Source organism: Rhinoderma darwinii, chromosome 5 (assembly GCF_050947455.1).
Source record: "Rhinoderma darwinii isolate aRhiDar2 chromosome 5, aRhiDar2.hap1, whole genome shotgun sequence".
Taxonomy (NCBI): domain Eukaryota; kingdom Metazoa; phylum Chordata; class Amphibia; order Anura; family Rhinodermatidae; genus Rhinoderma; species Rhinoderma darwinii.
The window spans coordinates 11,560,600-11,581,377 of NC_134691.1; the positions used below are offsets into that span (position 1 = coordinate 11,560,600).

At 40.8% G+C, this 20,778-nt stretch overlaps 1 protein-coding gene across 1 annotated transcript in view; it reads right to left on the minus strand.

Annotated features, from left to right (window-relative positions):
- The window catches only part of KHDRBS3 (KH RNA binding domain containing, signal transduction associated 3), a 74,139-nt gene that overhangs the window by 25,612 nt on the left and 27,749 nt on the right, over positions 1-20,778 (minus strand). Inside the window, exons 2-4 of the mRNA XM_075827956.1 lie at positions 7,877-8,004; positions 6,555-6,671; positions 6,092-6,238 (exon numbers count right to left, since the gene is read on the minus strand). Of these exons, the coding sequence (XP_075684071.1) occupies positions 6,092-6,238; positions 6,555-6,671; positions 7,877-8,004 (392 nt within the window). The remainder of the gene's footprint in view (positions 1-6,091; positions 6,239-6,554; positions 6,672-7,876; positions 8,005-20,778) is intronic.

Below are 20,778 nucleotides of genomic sequence, written 5' to 3' on the forward strand. Positions count from 1 at the left end.
GAGTCACCCACATACTACAACGAAGACCATTCATCTAAATGTCCAATAGGTAATAGTATTGTACATTTCCCCTGTAGCGGCTACTGGAAGGGAAATTAATGATCGGGAGCGGGACCCAGGTCGATCAGTTGATCGCCCTAGGTCCGCATTCTGAAAGGGGTTGTTTCCGATGAGAAAATGCCACAATACCAGACGTAGCCCATAGACGATGTGGGGCGGTTTCTTAAAAAAAAAAAAAAAAAATAGCAGACCTGGTTTTCTATTCTCATACCCCTTTACCACACTTTTAGCATTGGCTATTATATATACCCATTTCTGTACAAAGAGCCTGTGTCACATTGTTAATAAACCAGCTTCCAATCACGTACATTTTTTGTTTTTGGTCAAACTAGATGAAGATTGGATCCTATAAACAGTTGATTAACCTCTTGAGGACGGAGCCGATTTTGGCATTAGGCTAGGATCACACTCCGTTTTTGGTTCAGTTGAAGCCAAATGTGGATCTAAAAAGGAAGAAAAGGTATAAAGAAAAAAGACTGATGCATCTCCTTTCCTTTGTGTCCACTCCTGAGTTTGGCTCCAAAAACTGCACCAAAACGGTGTGATCGACCTTAAAAAGGACTGCAGGATTTGTTTTTGTATCACCGCATTTATAGAGCCTCAACTTAATTTTTTCCATCCTCATACCTGTATGGGGGCTTGTTTTTTTTGCTGGATGAGTTGTATTTTTCAATGGAACCATTTTGGAGGTATATATAAAAATTTATTAAATTTTAAATCTTTTTTGGGCGAGGGAATAGAATTTCACATTTATGCCATTCACCATGAGGCATAAATAATTTGTTAACTATATTCTATGGTTCATTCTGGGGTTTTTTTTTTAAAATGTTTTTCTACCTTTGCAGAATGAAAGCACTTTTAATGGAAAAAAAATTGTTTTTATAGCTGCATTCCTAAAGCCATAACTGTGAAAAATAACGACTCCTATAACTAATAAGGTCACATCGGCGCAAAATACAATGACAGTTTTGGGGTACAAAAGGACTATTTTTCCAGGGGGGGGGGGCCCTGCATGTTCTCTTTTTTTTTTTTTTAATTACCATTCACCATGCCTAATTGTTAACTTTACTATGTGGGTTGTTAAGATCGTGGCAATAGCAAATATGTTTAGGATTTATTTTTTTGCAAAAGGAAACCACTTATGGAATTTTATTTTATTGTTTTACTTTACAATGTGATTTGATCGCTAACATAATGCTTTGGTAGCCTCAATACACCAAATTATTGCCTGTCAGTAATAAACTAATAGGCAATTATAATAGGAAAATAGCCATGGCCAAATGCTGGCTTGGTTAGGCACCCCGACTTCCTTGGCAACCCATCGGCTCACCGCAATTGTGTTGCCCCTTCCCTCTTTAGCAACTTTGATGCCGCAATAGCGATTGACTATGGTATTTAAGGGGTTAAATGAATTACCTCTTATCCCGGCCATTACAGCGGGATGTCAGATTTATATTATAGATGGCACCCCCTGCTGGTGGCGCAGACAGAGCTCCTGTACCAGCCACTAGACTGAAATCAATGGGCAGATGTCTGGCGGCGTTCTGCTTCCAATTTTTGGGCCGAAAATAAGCAGTGTGAACATACCCTAACAGTAACAACTTATGTTTTAGGATGCTTCCAACATGTCTAGAGGGAAGGTTTTAACCATCATTAGAAAGGGATTCTTTAACGTTAGGCTGGGTTCACACACACTATTTATGGACGTAAATCGGGCGTTTTAGCCCCGAATTACGTCCGAAAATACGGCTCCAAATCGTCGGCAAACATCTGCCCATTCATTTGAATGGGCTTTACGATGTACTGTGCCAACGGTCATTTTCATTACGCGCCGCTGTCAAAAGATGGCGTGTAAAAAAGACGCCCGCGTCAAAGAAGTGCCTGTCACTTCGAGACGTAATTGGAGCAGTTTTCCATTGACTCCATGGAAAAACAGCTCCAATTACGTCCTGAAAACAGTTCCGTAATTTCAGCCGTAACGGAGGCTGCCGTGTGACCATACCCTAAGAGCAGTGACACACTGGATTTCTCTGCCAGAAGATACGGTGATGGTCAATTTGTTGAAAAATGTAGTGACCTGGATGCGCTTTTAAAAAAAAAATAAAAAAAAGTATTACAAGTTATGTGAAATAGATGCTTGAGATGGGTCTGCGATGTGGATATTTTTGGAGTTATAGGTTAAGAAGAAAAAAAAAAAAAAAAAAAAAGGACAGGACAGGTCCATCAAGTTCAGCCTCTCAATCAATTACACGTCTTCCTTTGCTTTACTAATAACCTTCAATGCCATTGGTCAGTAAATAGTCTTTTTTTAAATGCCAACACAGTATCTGCCATTGCTACCTCTTGAAGTCAGACATTCCATAGCTTGACCACTCTAACTGTAAACATCCTATATTGATGTCTGAACCGTCTTTCTTCAACACGCAGGGAATGTCCCCTGGTTCTTTGTAGAGTCCTTGGAAGGAACAGATCATGTGCTAGATCTCTGTATTGACCACACATTTATACGTGTAAATAAGATCCTCTAAAATGACTTTTTTCCCCAGCTGAACAAGCCCAATTTCTTTAGTCTCATTGTAAACGACACCTCCCATACCATTTAATAATCTCGTTGCACGCCCTTGAGCCCTCTCCAGTTCTCCTACATCCATTTACAATTTGGAACCCAAAATGTAATTCCTTAATCAAGACGTGGCCTCACAAGGGATTTATAGAGTGGTAATATTACATTTAAATAACATGTTCTTTTTTTCTTTTTTTTTTATTCACCCTAAAATCCGATTTGCTTTTGCAGCTGCTGCCTGACATTGAGTGCTGCTGCTTAGCTTATTTGTAACCAGAATACCCAGGTCCTTCTCTTGTTCCGTTATCTCCAGTTTTATTCCATTTAATATATATGAATTAATGCTATTATTGCTTCCTAAGTGCATTACTTTACATTTATCAACATTAAATTGCATCTGCCATGTTTTTGCCCATGCTGCCAGCTTATCTAAGTCTTTGTAGATACTTTGTATCAACAAAAACGGACACCTTGCTATCAATCCCTTGCACAAGGTCATTAATAAAAATAATTAGGCCTAACACCGATCCTCGTGGTACCCGCATCTCCTCCTCAGGAGACACCAGCGCTCACTTCCGCTTCACCCTGCTCTGTACCCAGTCTTAAAGGGCCAGCGCTCGCACCTGAATTTGAGACCAAATTAGCCATGATCACCCAGGACTATAAGAAGGGCCCTGCCCCTCCCTGCATTGCCTGAGTGTTGTTGTCATATACCTATGGACTCTTTTAAGTATTTTCCAGTTCCCAGTGTTCTCGTTCCTGCTACCTGTATCCTGTGCTATCTTGATTTAGTGACGTTTTGAGTTGGCGTCGTGTTGTGCTGTGTACTACGCCTTCCTTGTTACACCACGCCTGGTGTCTGCCTGCTGCCAAGGTCCCATCCGTGCCTATCTTCGCTGTGGTCTGAAGTTACCCTTATCCGAACTAGACTTCGTATCCTGTTGGCTAGCTGCTATACCGCCAAGGCGGTATGGCCCAGTGGGTCCACATACCCACAGATCGTGACTGATTGATTAGTAAATCTTACTGAATGTATCTAATATTTAGACAGTATTAACTTAAATTTGGTGCACTTTCAGACTCCTTGGTCTGTCACAGTTACACATGCTGTATGATCAATTTGTCGCATTATGCAACAAACTTTCTCTTCCTAAGGCTTCATTCACATCTGCGTTGGAGGCTCTGTTAGGGGCCTTTGTCGCAGACCCGGCCGAGATTACTGGAGACAATAGCGCTAGATGCTGCGCTATGGTCTCCGGTAAATATCACAGACACCCTGACAAAGTCGATGAAACCTATTAAAGTCAATGGGTTCCGCCGGCGGTGTCTGTTCTGCAGCGGAACTGATGCTTCAGTTATTCCCTTTCTACTCCTGACAGAAAAACACCAATGCAGGTGTGAACCCAGCCTTAGACAAACTCTAGGTTAACTTACTTTTTATTTGATGCACAATTATGCATTTTAAGCAGCACCCCATCCCCAATAAGCCATGCCCCTTTTTTTTTTCAAGACAGTAAGTGTTTATTTTAAGATCAGATGTTTGCACCTCACTAAACTAAAATTAAATGCACCAAATTACGTTCCCGAGCAGAGCACTCTCATTCTTCATCTGCCCGGGGACACCAGCCCTGTGGAAGCTCCTGACATCATTGTGCATTTGTGGACAAATGTCAGGCGCTTCCCCAGGGCTGGAGTGCTTCCTGAGGGTACCGGTACTGCCTGCGTCCCTGTGCAAGAAGCTCCAGTGACATAACCATCACAGGTATATATTAAATGCGTACATTGGAAAGCTCCGTAAATGGACAGATACCCAAGAGTGCGGCATGGCATACTTTTTTTGCAGGATCCCTTAGGATGGAATAACAGTCTACTACAGTATTCCATTCCTGGAGGGGGGGGGGGGGGTGTTTAAAAAAAAAAAAAAAAAAAAAGGAGGATACCAACATACCAGCTTGACAGGGGCCAAAAGGAGATTATTTTTACCTTCTTTCAGGCTAATGGAGCCTTGTGGACATGTTTATAGTGCACATCGTGAGCTTTCCAGACGTACATGACAAACGCCGCTCGGGAACGTAATTTGAATGAAGCCCAAGACCAGTATAAAATTTAAAGAACTTAAACTCCTAAGATAAACGCTGAGATTGTCATACAGAAGAATCAATTTCATTACAGACCAAACCAACCTGTCAAATATATTTTTTGCTACTCAAACCAGTGGCTCTGTCAAGATGAAATGAAGTCGGTCTGAAAACTTCCTGGCTTTTGGAGCTTGTCAAAAAGTCGATTTGGATTTGCCCGACCTCACTTGGCCACTAGATTGAAAGCCTTCGTTAACTCTCACGATCAGAGTTGGTATATAATACAACAGTCGCTAAAATATTATTAAGTAAATTGCAACGTAAATTTTGTGGTTAAAAACTTTTCTTCACATGCTAAATCAGAATCAAGTCTTCAAAGTAGCGATCACAGCAGGGGCTCCACCGGATCCACCTGGGTAGGAACCAGTCTAACGCTCAACTGCAAGCGAAGTGAACAAGAGCTTATATCAAATTATCTTAGATAGATTATGCAAATTCCACAGACTTACGAGTCAGTATTAATTCTACTCACAGACCTACTACAAGAACCAATCATAAAGTAGTTTGAGATCGTGCAGAATAAAATACTTGTACATGTAACATCATTGGAGGTCCGCATACTATACGGTCTTATTCATAAATCAAAGTTTTCAAAAATGGGAGAATTATACCTTCGATTCAATAATACGGAAGGGCAATGGTTATTCTTTTTAGGTTATCATTCAAAGAGATCTTCCTGAGCAATGCAGCCTGTTTGTTGGTATAAAGATGGCCATACATCGCTCGAAACGTCCATTTGGCAAGATAGAACTAAGATCTAAAGCATATGGCGGCAAACACAAAATTTCTAAAAGGGAAAGGTTCCCTCTGCCGAAAAGGGAAAAGTTGGATCTTTTTTTTTTGTGGTGTTCACTGCTCCCTCTAAGCTGTGCACTCTCAAAAGGAGTTAAAAAGTTGCACCCCTGCAGACTAGTAGGATGGGTATTCATTGACCTCAGCAAAAAGTTCAGTGGATGGCTTAATTTTATTTCTACGTGCCAGAGTCTATATACATTTTTGATTAAGCAAAGATTTTCAATAAAATTAAATTTCCTCCCTGGTGGCCCCTAGCTTACCCCTCTTCCACATTACACACTTAAAAAGGTTGTCCCACTTGGACCACTCCATCACCTTTGACCTACTACAGCATGTAAACAACACGAAGGGTGGTCCCGAGCAGAGAGTTGCTGCAAAGAGCCTCCTGTTTCCAGCAACCAGGTATTACAAAGTTAGCCACAAACTAGACACAAACATGAAGATCAACTCGAAACTTTGCATAAACTTGCTAAAAATTTTAAAGAAACTCCACACAAAAACCTCAAGGTACATAAAACACTACAAAGACACTCACGGGAATAAGAAACTTCTTAATTTCTTCCAAGGCGTGCCCCATTCTGGCATAAGCTTCTGCTGGAGGAGCGAAGACCTCAATAAGAACGTGGAGGTCATCATTTAGATGAAAGTATTTTGCTTCTCCACTTTTTCTCAGCTCTTCTTCCTGTAGTTTATAAGAGGCAGCATTATCCTCGCGGCTCATAAAACATGGGGGGAAGTTTAGTTATGGTAGGAGTATTAACAAACAGTCATAGCTAGGTCTTTCTTCACTCATTTTGAAGACTTAAGTTTGTCCTGTCACGGTCTCGAAATACCCTGGTCTGTGGCCCATACAAAGTGGCTTGCCGGCTCCCCCTGGCACAGAGGACACATGCCCCACCAGCACCCCCTTAGCTGCAGACTTTGACATGAAGTGTATTAACTATGGAAAGCTTCTAAACACCCAGATACATATGTTTATGGAAACTTTCAGGAATTACCTTAGCTTTATCCCTCATGGATCCTTTCCCCAATATGGACATTTTGGTTAGCGTGTCTTCTTGTAATCTTTTCAAGGAATTGCCTCGTGGTCCCAGGAGTTTTCCCACAAAGTTAAACTATACAAAGCAAAAAGAAATAACACAAGTTGGTTTAACAGCTACAGTTAAAATAATTCATACATACAATGCATATACATATTATAGGCAAAAAAGGAAAACTCCACTTTCGGACAGAGTCATGGAGCGCTACGTTCCACCAAAGATTAGCTTACATGAACAAAAATGGTCTTCTAGGCTACAAATAGGATATTTCTGTCACGTGCAGATCAGGATTTTACCATAGCCATTAAAAAAATAAAAACGTAGCTCACATCGGTCGGCCTAGAGAGCAGTGCAGAATGTCTTCAATGGTGCAGTTCAGGTAGGTTAAGCTTTGGGTAGAGCTCCTAACTGTCCAAAAGTTGGATTTTCTTTTGTTTCCCAGGATTGCACTTACATTTTATGCTTGTTACATTTACTAAGGTTTATTTAAAAAAAAAAAAAAAAAAAAAAAAAAAAAAAAAAATTCTCAAACCTCAGATCAAGCCTACATAATTTATTGCTACATTTATTACCCTCAATGCCATTTGTCACTGTATAAACATCCAGCCATTTTGAATGCCGTCATTTTATCTGTTAGAATATTCAAGTCAATAAAAACATTAAATCTATATTGGAAAGGCTTCAGAAAATATAAAACCATCTAAAAAGATAAAAAAAATAAAAATAGCAAAAGTAATCTAATTCAGGCAATATTTAAATTTATAATGGGATTGTCCTTTTTGGACAAACCAAATATCACATCATGGAAGTAAAGCGGGGTGTAGTTTTTTGGATGCACCTCTTGATTAAAGCTAAAATATGTTGGTGGTCTTAAAGGGGTTGTCCAGAAATAGAAAAAAAAAAAATGTTTGCTGCTTTCTTGCAAAAAGTGCCACCACTGTCCATAGATCGTGTAGTATTGCAGCTCAGCCATGTTCAGTTTAATACAGCTATACCAAAATACAACCCAGGGTGGGGGGGGGGGGGTGCCTTTTGGTAAGATTTAGAATTCCATTTGCTTTTTTTTATTTCTGATGCATGGGAGTAGAATCAGATATGTCACAACTGAGTACTGCATCTTGTCCCAAAAATTTCTACACCACTAAAACAATTTTGTTATAGGTGGTCTATAAACCCGATATCTTCCGACACGATGTTCAAAACGCTTGATCTTGGTGCACCTATCACCACAGCGGAAGAAAATCCATTAGAACATTGATGTGATTTGAAATAGGACTTACTTTGGGAAACTGTTTAATAGGGATTAGAACTTTCTGTGCCAGCTTCATGTTCTTGTTGATCACTACATCTATATACTGGTCTTCGGTGCCGTCATCGTTGTCTTCCTCCTTCTGAATCTTTTCAATTTCTGTAAAATAGGAAATATTGCTTTTCAGTTTTACAAAATGATTTGTTTTCAGAGATCTAGATATTTTTTTTTTTATAACATATTAAAGATTTTACCCCTAAGAACAATGCCCCTTGTGCCCCAATTATGTCAAAATATCAAGTCAAAATTTGATGCCACTCCTGCACAGCCAGTGTAATGGTCCACATGGTCTTGTTCATCTTGGCAATGTTACGAGTCGTATACTTGACCCTGCAGCAAATTTCTAGTACGTACGCCGTATGTATGGCATGTCACAGCTGACCCAGTTGTGTAAATGTACGGCACGCCATTGTGCTACGGAGGTGAAGACACATCGGAGAAGGAGGTTCGGACATCGCAAGAAATAGAATAAAATAAATTATTTTTAGGCACAAAGATATTGGGCCCATTTAATCTAAACAGACCAAAAGAAATACTGCCTAACTTGTATAAATCAACCAATCAGAGCTCATCTTTTTTTCTTACAATGCTCTGGTTGGTAGAGTATTGGTATGGCCAACAAGACCAGTTTTCCTATTAGGGCCTGTTCACATCACAGTTCGCTTTCTGTTCCGGGGTTCCGTCTGAGGTTTCCGTCGGGTGAACCCCGCAACGGAAAGTGAAAAACCACATTTTCCGTTTGTCACCATTGATATTAATGGTGACGGAAACCTTGTTAATGGTTTCCGTTCGTCACCGTTCCAGCAGGTTTTCGTTTTTCTGACGGAATCAATAGCGCAGAACAGTTATTCTACGAGTTAGAAACCTTTAAAAAAAAGTAGGAAAAAAAAAAAAACACGAAATAGGCATTACACTTGTACCATTTTAAAAATCTCCTTTCCTATTACTTCATATACAACTGGGGAAATACAGTAGACTAATTAATCAAAATCTATAGTGAGTCTCATTTTTTCCTATGTATTTAGAATTATTGAATAAAAAAAAAAAAAAAAAAAAAAAAAAAAAAAAAAAAAAAAAAAAATGGAAAGTGTATGTGGAACTTCAAGGCTTGGAAAATGACACCAACTTAAAAAGGAGGTTCTCGGCTTTGGACATTCCTTCCTGGTTAGAAAGGTTATTTGACAATAAACGAATCACAAAGTCTCCCCCTGCTGGGACACTCAGTGATCAGCTGTAATCTGTGGGGAAACTTAACAGTAACTGCTAAATTTCCCTGCAGCGCCACCACAGATTGAATGAAGTATTACACAGTGCCCATTCATACTAATGTTTTGTCTAATACAACAATGGTTTTCCAGAGGGAGACGCTCTTTATAACGGCGATCCACTATGGACAAGAGATGAGGATCCTGAACAGGAAATCTGAACCTTCAATTTAAAGAAAAACTAGAACTAAATAAAAGTAAACAAAAAAATAACAAAAAAAAATGGTCAATGGTGTTCGCCTGTCTGAAAAAGGCCTTATTCCAGTCTAATACCTATATTGTCAAATTTCTACATTTCCTCCTACTTCCTTACATCTGAGATGGGGGGGGGGGCTTATCGACGGAGTGGGGCTTCTGCTGTAGCCAGCTGCTTTAAACCAGACACAGGTTCGGGAGAAGGCGTGTTGTTGCTAATTTCCTGGGAGGAAGGATATTAGAAGGGTCGGTCAATGATCAGAAAAAAGTTTGTACCCCTCCCCCAGAAACAGTACCGTATCACGGCAGAGCTGCAATACCAGCCACAGACTCTCCTAAAGGGGTTGTCTATGATTAGGAAATGTTTCTCTTTTTTCGACATTGTGTTTAAAGTCCTAACTTCTAAGTAAGATTCATGTTCAGAATATTGTGTTATATACTCTATGGAAAGCAGATTTTAGATCACGCTGACCTGGTAGAATGTTTTTTTTCTGTCTTGCCCCTACAATTCTGTTTGTTCACATTTAATTACCATCTACTGTTGGTGTTGCCTTTGCTACATTTGTGTTTGAATTATTTATTCTTTCCTGCAGACCAACATACAACCTAAAAGTCCTGCAATAAGTGAACTGGAAGCCATAAGATAAAAAACAAACTGCAGAGGAAAAAAAATATATATATATATATTAACACACACATACTAGTCCTTCTCAATTAATTAGCAGATCAAAAAGTTAATTTCAGTATTTCACTTCAAAAAGTGAAGCTCATATTATATAGATTCATTACACACACACACACACACAGAGTGATCTATTTCCAGGATTGTTTTCATTAACTCTTAATCATTTAATGTTGATGATTATGTCTAAGAGCGAATGAAAACCCAAAATGTAGGTCGCTCAGAAAGTTAGAATATTGGGTAAAAGCTGAAGATTGTAGACTCATGGTGTGACTAATCAGCAAATCAACACAAAACACTGCAAAGGTTTCCTAAGGCTTTACAAGGACTGTTCTGTGGCTCAGTTTCCACAGTCCTGTTTTGAGATGAAAGTAAATTATGCAAATTGGGAAATGAAGGTCCCAGAGTCTGTGGAAACTTCACACTTGACGCCTCTCCGCTCTTCCTTCAGTCAGTGATTGCTTGGGGAGCCGTGTCATCTGTTGGTGTTGGTCCACTGTGTTACATCAAGTCCAGAGTCAGCGCAGCGTCTAGCAGGACATTTCCCAGCACTTCATGCTTCCCTCTGACAGCTTTATGGAGATGCTGATTTCATTTTCCAGCACGACTTGGCACCTGCCCAAAGTACCAATACCTGGTGTAATAACCACAGTATCACTGCGCCTGATTGGCCAGCAAACTCGCCTGACCTAAACCCCATAGAGAATCTACTGAGTATTATAAAGAGGAAGATGAGACACGAGACCCAACAATGCAGATGAGCTGAAGGCCAATATCAAAGCAACCTGGGCTTCCATAACAGCTCAGCAGTGCCAAAGGCTGATCGCCTCCATTGATGCAGTAATTCATGCAGAGTCGGAGCCCCGACCAAGCATTGAGGGCAGATACTGGACATACTTCTCAGTTGGACAACATTTTGGTATTAAAATGCTGCTGCTGCAGAATCAACTGTAGCCTCTGGTGCCGATGTGGCCGTCACGATGCAGGACCTGTGAGTGACGTCACAGATCTGCACTGTCAGAAGCTGAGCGTTCTGAAGAGAAGAGGATGTTACTTCTCTTCAGAGCGCCCAGCTAGTGAAAGTATTAAAAACGCCCCAATGTACGCACCTAATACACGCCCACTTGGACTTTTGCAAGCCTCATTTGCATAATTACAAAAATGGTCATAACTTGGCCAAAAATGCTTGTTTTTTAAAAATAAAAACGTTACTGTAATCTACATTGCAGCGCCGATCTGCTGCAATAGCAGATAGGGGCTGCAAAATCTGGTGACAGAGCCTCTTTAATCCGCCACTGATCATACATTTATCATCACCTATCCTGTGGGTAAGTAGTTAATGTTTTTCATGGGCCAGCCCCTTTAAAGGTTGAAGGATTAGGTCCTGCTAGGTGTAGTGTAAAATTAAACGAAATGAGACTTCATAGACGCTGATGGGGCAACCCCTATGGACATCACAGACAGGGGTCTTCAACTTGGGAACCCCTATGTGCCAGGAGGAATCCATGGGCCTTACATTCAGGTTTGTTACCTTGGAGATAAGCAGAGTTGGAGGTGTCTGGCATCTGCTTATCCCTAGTCCCTAAGGCAATAAAAGATCAGAAGTTAAACACGCTCAGTCCTGGTTTCCCCAAACCACAGCCATCGGGAATCATCGGGCGTCCCACGTACGGTAAATAAAAACAGGTCCTGGTGATATTAGAGGGATGTGACCATTATTTAATACATATAGCCAGGTTAAGTTGGCCACACTGCTAATGGAGCATGTTGGCCCCACCGTATATTTTGCCCAGCGGACTCCACAACCTTGACAAAAGGCCCAACGTGACCATCACCCAAGGGGCCACTTATACCCTAGTAGCTACGAACGTGTTCTTGATTGTATTCGACCAGTCATAAACCAGGTATTAGGAAACAATTTTAGTTTGACAGCAGGTTTTATTAAATAATAATCTAGTAACAGGGTAACAAACTCTGAACTGAACTTAATTTACATTTTATTCCCCAAACGCAGAGTGGGATTTGTTTTCATTGATTACCAGCGAAGTTACATTACTGCATTCAGCGGAGCGGAACTGGAGACATGCGGAGATTTAACCTAAAGCCTTAACATCTAGTATAGATTTCTTCTAGTCTGAAGCCCATTTTTCAGTCTACATTTAGTAGATACGCACATGTAGCAGAGCTGGGTTTGTCAACGTAATAAAAAGAGGACTTTGCCATTTGGTAGAGCAAATTGTGACATTAGACAGGTTTTCCAGTTTTGTATTGTATAAATAAAACAGTCTACGAAATTTCTAACGTAGACTGTACCATTTTTAAGATCTCTGCTTGCCATCAGCGAATGGGAGCACTTGTTTATTTACATTAAACAGATCTTGAAAAAAAATTAGAAATTTAACTTGACGGCAGAATTAGACTACATACAGGACTTGCTTGTATTCTGTACTTAAGACATAGGCCTGCATAGGGACTGCATGCACAAAACGGTAGGCCATTTCTAATCAACACTAAATACAAATTGCTTTTTTTTTTAAATTTTAAATGCATTTGGGAGAGACAAAAACGGTTGATAAAGTGAAATTACACTTTTTGGCCTCATGCACACGGCTGTGCCCGTAATCACGGCCCGCGGCTGCATTTTCGGGCCGTGCTCCCATACAAAGTATGGGAGCACGGCCCGTAAAAAACAAGTAGGACAAGCTCCATAATTCCCGGCACGGTTCTACGGCCCGGACACCTATCTGTAGCGATATGGACAGGTGTCTGCGGCCAATAGAATTGGGCGGGTCCGTAATTGTGGACCATATTACAGATATTTTTTTTTATAGTTGTTTAATGGACTTCTTAGGCCCCATTCACACATGTGCAAACTCAAGCCCTCTTCATATATGAGATTGAAATCACATGATTCTTTTCAGAGCTACTGACTGGTCAAAAGGGATCATGTGATACTCTATGCGACTACACAGAATCGGGAAGTGCTTTCAGCCCTATGTAGCAGTTTGCTTTTTTTTTTTATTTTATTTGCGGGGGATGTTTAGGGGGTGCAATTACACTCATTGGTATAGTTCTGTTAGGGAATATTAAATATGCTGTAATGGTCATAGTGACTGCGTTTCTAAAAATTCTTATTTTTGATCTGTTTGCACAAGTCACACACACTCACAACTTATCATTTGTTAAATCTTAGACAACCACGTGAAGAATCAAGTATGAATGCTAATACACTTAACATGACGAGTAGGATTTGGAAACTGAATCATAACTGTTGCCCCGGGCTCAACTAAGAGGGAAGGTGGGCGCCAGGAGTGCACCGTCCATGACGCCTGCCTGCTGCCTCTGAGGGGCTGTATATATGTACTGAGCTTGGTTCTGGCACTAATATATATATATATATATATATATATATATATATATATATATATATATATGTACAAAGCTTGTTTCTGGGGCTGTATTTATGTACGGTTCTTAGTTCTGGTGCTGTATACAAGTAATGAGCTTGGTTCTGGTGCTGTATATAGAACTATATTGCTTGTAAAACGTACAAATGGCTTCATGCTAGAGTTACATTTAAAAAAATGTGGGGAAAAAAAACAAAAAAAAACTCATTGTTTGTTAGGGAAAACAAACATGGCGAGGGGGAAGGAGATGTCGGGAAAGATTGGGGGGGGGGGTGCGCCAAACTGAATCTCTGCCCCGGGTGCTGGAGAACCTAGCTACGTCTCTGCCAAACTATAACTCCTTGCATGCCGGACAGCCAGCTGGAAACTGTAGTCATACTACACCAGGAGAGAGAGTCACAGGTTGGAGACTACTGGTCTTAAAGAGAGTAACTTAGACAATGGTCCTTGAATATTAGAAAAGTGGTTTAGAAAAACTCCACACACATTTAACCTACTCGAAAAAAGGAGTCAAGAAATCCACAAATTTACACGGAGCAGACTATTGGAAATATAAAATATACATTTTATTAGATGAATTTAAGAGAACAGAATAAAAGGATATGGATACAACTCTAAACCAGTCAAAACTCCATTAATATGAAAACACTCACATAAGATACAAGATCCTAATAAAGGTGACATGAGCAATGGTAACGAAAAAAAAAAAAGAATGCATATGGATAGCCACAATGAGGTGAATCACCCAACATGTGAATGTATGTATGTATGTATATATATATATATATATATATGTGTATGTATGTATGCACGCACCTCACATGTAATCTGAACGAATAAAATAAAAAAAAAAATACAAAAAATAAAAAAGTCAAACCAGTGAAGCAGCCTCACACAGGCGTGGTAAATGCAATGGAGCCTGAATTTATATGTAAGTGGCTTAGACCAATAATATTATTTGACAACTGGGTGTTGTTACCAGTTAGGGGTGTGTCCCCACACACTGTCCAAACTGGTAACACCCAGGTGTCAAATAATATTATATTATAATTTGCTAAAAATACTTGCTATCCCCATGAAATATTCTGGAAAATATATTTTCTTTAAAATTCTACATTGTCGTTCCTCTGTTATTCCTCCTAGAAATGTAAGAATTATTTGACAATTAAGGGTATGTTCACACGGCAGCCTCCGTTACGGCTGAAATTACGGAGCGGTTTTCAGTGACATGCACTTTGACGTTCTTTTGACAGCGGTGCGTAAAAAAAAAAATGACCGTCGGCACAGTACATCGTAAAACCCATTCAAATGAATGGGCAGGTGTGTCGACGCTTTGGAGCCGTATTTTCGGACGTAATTCGGGGTTAAAATGCCCGAATTACGTCCGTAAATAGGTCGTGTGAACCCAGCCTTAGGCCCCATGCACACGACCGTGTTCGGTCCGTGATATACGGTCCGCATGTCGGCTGCATGTCCCGGACCGAACACAGTGCAGGGAGTCGGGCTCCTAGCATCACACTTATCTATGACGATAGGGGTCACTGCCTGTCCGCGGAACTACTGTCCCGTACTGTAATCATGTTTTAGTGTGTGACAGTAGTTACGTGGATAGGCAGTGACACCTAGCGTCATAGATAAGTATGATGCTAGGAGCCCGGCTCCCTGTACTTTGTACGGTCCGGGACAAGCGGCCGACATGCGGACCGTATATCACGGACCGAACACGGTCGTGTGCATGAGGCCTTAGTGTTACCAGTTGGGTGTGTCCCTACACAGACTGACAGTGAGACTGTAGGGACACACCCCATTTAACAAGGGGAATGGTAACACCTAGGTGTAAAATTATTCATACATTTCAAGGAGGAATAACAGAGGAATGACAGAACGCAGAGTTCTAAGAAAATAAGTTCCAGAATGGTTTCATGGGGAGTACAATTATTTACTAAAATGGACATGTCCGGAGGGGTGATGGGTCTGCTTTAGAAGTCTGTTAGTGGACTCCCCTTTGGATAGGGCCTGACACAATTAGGCCACAGGGGGAGCTATAGTTGAAATATATACAACTGGAGAAAAGTCTCGAGCTGGCCAAGAGATCGAAGAAAACTAGGAGATCCGTGAAAATTGTTAAGCAAATAGAAGAAAAAAATATATATATAAAAATAGGATTTTTATCAAATACGATGAAAAAGAGCAGCGTGTAGGAGTGTTGACACAAGTTTGTAACAAAATTGCCAAAAACAAATAAATTGCAATACAAATCTCAATGCTAGAGAAAAATGACGACAAGGCAATCACAAACTAATTCATCTCTGTTACACATAGCGACTGTTAAAGAGGAAATCCTGTAAAATTACTAAACCTACAAATTTACAGCGTATCTTAAAACTGAACGTATCAGAAAAGAACCTATTGTTCTACATCAAGTGTTTATATATAAAAAAAAAAAATAAAAAAAAAAGTTTAAAATATGATTATAATCACCAAGTATATAGTCAAAAACACTTTTCAGCATGTGCGGTGTAAACGGAGTCCGCAATCATCTCAATATCAGAGGGTGGAATTACATGAACGGTAACGACTCTATTGAATGGCTGGAGTCAGACAAAGGATCACACTAATTAACCCATTAATGACCAGTGTTACGGTCATTTTTTAGCCAAGTGTTGGTTTAATGGTCCTAACTTATCTGTGACACGTAGGGTTATTTAATAGTTTCATATTTTTTTTAATTTACAGTTCTTTATATTTTAGTAACAATTTAAAAATATGAAGGATCGATTTTAAAATGGGTTTCCCATCTGGTTTCGGGACGTTTTGATACATCCGTACAGATGTAGCACTCCAAATCTAGACTCAAGTCATGTAAAAGTTTCTTGGTACTGTGTATTTGAAGGAGGACCTGTCACCTGCCTAAAAAACTGCAGCGGACACCATAGATTCTGATGCTTTTTTTTTTCCTAGCCGCCACCGTTCCTGAGATACCAGGGCCGTTAGTTCTAGCGTCCGATACACAAATGAGGCCTTTGACAGTCAAGTGGACGGTTACCCCTTATGAAGCGACAGGTGTTACCCCGCCCACTTGACAGTCAAAGGCCATATTTGCATATCCGACACCAAAACCAACAGCCCCGATATCTCAGCAACGGTGGGGGCTAGAAGAAAACAAATGAAGTACCAGAATCTGTGAGGCGCCTGCAATCTGACTATGATCTCAGCTGCAGATTTTTGGGCAGATGACCGGTTCTCTTTAATGAATAAAGTCATGTTAAAGATCACTAACATGTGTAGAGTCTTGGGGGAACGGGGCAGCTATGGCAACAAATGGGTTTTATTTTCTTCCTTTATTTCATATATACTTTTTCACTTATATATGTATATATTTTGTAACAATTTGTCTCCGAAGAGGTCAAGACCTCTAGGGGACATTTGCACTCATTTTAGTGCTTTATTTTTAGTTTCCCACTAATTGGGGCATTGCCAGGGTACCCAGCGATCACCAGATCCAATACAAAGCGCTCATTGGGCCTTATGTAGGCTTCAAAAGAGAAGACTTATGCAGTTATAAAACATTTCTATGTTCTCCTCATGGTCCCCAGCGGTGACAGTCGACCCGTCTTGCTCCGGCTCGATTGAAGAAGTAGGAGCTTTAAAGCAGCAACATCAAAAGATGTTGTAGACTCGGGACTTGAACCCACACACCATCAAAAAGACAGGGGGCAGTTGTTGAAGAGTTATTCCCATTCAAAAAGTGATGGTCCATGGCTAGGATATTATAATAGTTGGGAGTGCAGTCCCTGGGCCCCCAAACGAACCTAAGAATAAAGGGGATGGGGAAATTATTTAACACAGTGGGCATTCACTTAAACCATGCAAAATGCCACCCCGGCCACACACTTTACAGGGTATTACTGCACTTTAATAGGGTCAGAAAGCAGTTCCTTGGCTGGGAGCACCATCAAAACTGCGACTCCTTCATAGTCAGGTTTGTGAGTGTCCCAGAGGATGGGGGTCCATGAACATAGTGATGGTATATTGTAGCCATACGCCATCATATAATAAAATAGGAAAGACCCTTTAGGAATAGGTGATGAGGCAGCTCCGCTCCTACCCCCCCCCCCCCCTACATGCAGTCAGAGCATGCTCACTACACTCTCCCATAGAAGTCAATGGGCCAATTTTCCTCCTTAAATTTTCTAATGTCCAATTGCCTGCCGTAAAGCAAATCTCAGGCAAGACGACCGCCCTCAATAGAAACATAAAATAAGATCTGTATCAGTATATAAAAAGAAAGATGTGCATTTCCTTTAAAACTATGCAGTCCTCTTAGGGTATGTGCACACACACTAATTACGTCCGTAATTGACGGACGTATTTCGGCCGCAAGTCCCGGACCAAACACAGTGCAGGGAGCCGGGCTCCTAGCATCATAGTTATGTACGATACTAGGAGTCCCTGCCTCTCCGTGGAACTACTGTCCCGTACTGAAAACATGATTACAGTACGGGACAGTTGTCCTGCAAAGAGGCAGGGACTCCTAGCATCGTACATAAGTATGATGCTAGGAGCCCGGCTCCCTGCACTGTGTTCGGTCCGGGACTTGCGGCCGAAATACGTCCGTCAATTACAGACGTAATTAGTGTGTGTGCACATACCCTAAGAGTCCGTCCTAATATTTGTTTTGCTTTATTAAACCATGAATAAAAACTTTTATATTGGAAAAGACGAGCCACGTTACATCTTAGACGGAGGTCCCCCATATTATCTAACCCTCCTGGAGGTTTTACAAACAAAACACATTGTATTCTATGACATTAGAATTACTTTTTGAACAAGTGACCGTCAGATCTGTAATCAGATTTTGAAGGTTGAGGGTGGCGGGATTTGTGTTGTACTAATCCTCAGATTACAGTCTGTCCCACTAGGTCGGTTTAGTACACGGGAGGCTTTACTATAAGTAAAATGTAGGATTAAGGTTAAGATTAAAACCCTAAAATACAGATGTTTCATCTGCAAAAACATTGGCATTAATCTGTGATGGGGCATTACCATGGTCAATCCTCGGCACCTTTACAGATGGTCTATGACGGTGCATTAAGAAACAAGGGACATTGAATTTGTCTATAGAAAACCATGCATGGACTACAGAGGAGATCAAGGGAATTAGAAGCATAAAATACTTTCTATCTGCTGTACATTAATAGGACGGGATCCAGCCGCACTGGGATTGTAATCTAGGTTAATCAATTTAGTCTTCATGATAAGACTCGCTGTCACGGCTAAACAAAGTACAATGTAATGCTGGATATACTTTATATTTGTATAAGCCGCTTACTACCGAATGTTTCATTACTGAAATATTCAGAAGTAAGCTGGGCAATCATGGTCTGGCATGTAGCAGAGTCTGGTGAACCCAATGCATTCGGGGTTGTAGGAGATTGGGGGTTTCAAACACAGCACCACTCTACCTGGTATTGCAAATAAGCCAAGGCTGCAATACAAGATGCAGCCTGTGGAGGAGCTGTGTCTAGGAGAAGCAGACATTTTCTCGAGTCTAAATGAATCCCCTTTAAAATGTATTTTTGGCTTTCTACTGCACATCGGCCTTCAGTCTGGTCAGTTGGGCCACAAGTGCAATGAGGCTTAGCAAGGGATTTTCATATCCCTAGTATATGCTATGGTCGGAAAACCTCTTAGGGCCGGGTTCCCATGGGACGAATATACGCTGCGCAAAAAACTCGAAGCGTGTTCAACCTGGAATCCCCAGGACATTCAGTCCGAAAAAAAAAAAAAAAAATACCACCACATTTTTCGAACAGAAATTCCACTGTGGAAGAAATCTGTACATACTTACCCCCTTCCCTCTGACGTCCGCTCCGGCCTCTCTGGATGAAGTTTCAGGCCATGTGATGCTGCAGCCTGTGATTGGCTGCAGCGGTCACATGGAACGCAACGTCATGCCAGGAGGTCAGACTGCAGGAAGGAGGGCTTTCTGGGCAAGTATGATTTTCTGGCGTTGCATTTTTTTTTGCGGCGTCAACTCTGATTACGTCGCAAAAGCCGCAATACTTGGCTTTCTGTTGTGGGTTTTGCATCCCCATTGAATTCTATGTGGAAAACCCGTAATGGGAAATGAACAGAAAAACGCAGCATAAATTGACATGCTGCAGAATTAAATTCCACACCGTATGTCAAGTTATTAACGTTTACACCGGGTTTCTCCGCAGCGTGGGCATGAGATTTACTAAATCTCATCCACTTTGCTGCTACTGTAAATGCTGCGGAATTTCCACACAGAATTCCGTTGCGGAAATTCTGCAGTGTTTACACTATGTGGGAACCCGGCCTTAAGGCCCTGTTCACACAGGTTTTGATATGGAAACAGCACTCAGAAATGACCCAAATCTCCCACTATAGGAGGTAAAAACTTTTCCCCCAGTTTATTCCGCTGCAGAAAAAAAAAAAAAATAAAGTATCATGCCCTATTTTGAAGTGTTTGCCACCTCTGAACCTCCATTAAAAGCAATGAGATCAGTTAAATAACCAAAAATTGCTTGCAGAGAAGAAAAATCATTTCAAAATCACCGTAAGGGTCAGTTCACACGTTGCATAAATACTGCGGTTTTTCTGCAATGGAATTCGTAGCGGAAAATTTGCAGCAAACACAGTAGCAGCAAAGTGGATGAGAAAACAAATCTAATCCACGCGCTGCGTAAATATCGAGCGGAAAAGCGTTCAGAAAATTACCTGCGATGCAGAAATTTATTTCGCATTATGTCAATTGTATTTGTGTAAACGCCGCTTATTTGTTGCTGGTTTTCCCCCATTGAGTTCTATGGGGAGGTAAATCCCGCAACAAATAGTTGAGTTTTTTTGCAGAGGGTTCGCAGCGATCCCGCCACAAAAATAATGCAACTCAGAAATTTTCATCCCAGGAGTCCGGTCTGCAGTTTTCTGCAGCGGACATTCCATGTGAAAAACGACACTACAGTTTGGTGCAGTTTTTCACCCGGTATTCCCTGCGGCGCACAGGGTGGATCCGCTGTGTGCTATTAAACAGCATATCCGCCCTGTGTGAACACAGCCTAATAGTTTTCCCAAGCAGAAGAATTCTGTCTCAATATTAAAGGGACTTGCACATAGGAATTTTAAGTCCAATATTTCTGAAATTATCCAATATAAGCCAGGATTCCCAACCTCAGTTTTTAGCCAAAAATCAGGGACACGTTTCGAACAAATGAAAATCTCAAAAATAAAACCAAAGTAAAATGAACTAAGCAAAATATTTTAATGTGCGGAAATCTAGGGGCTGAAAAAGCTGCACTTC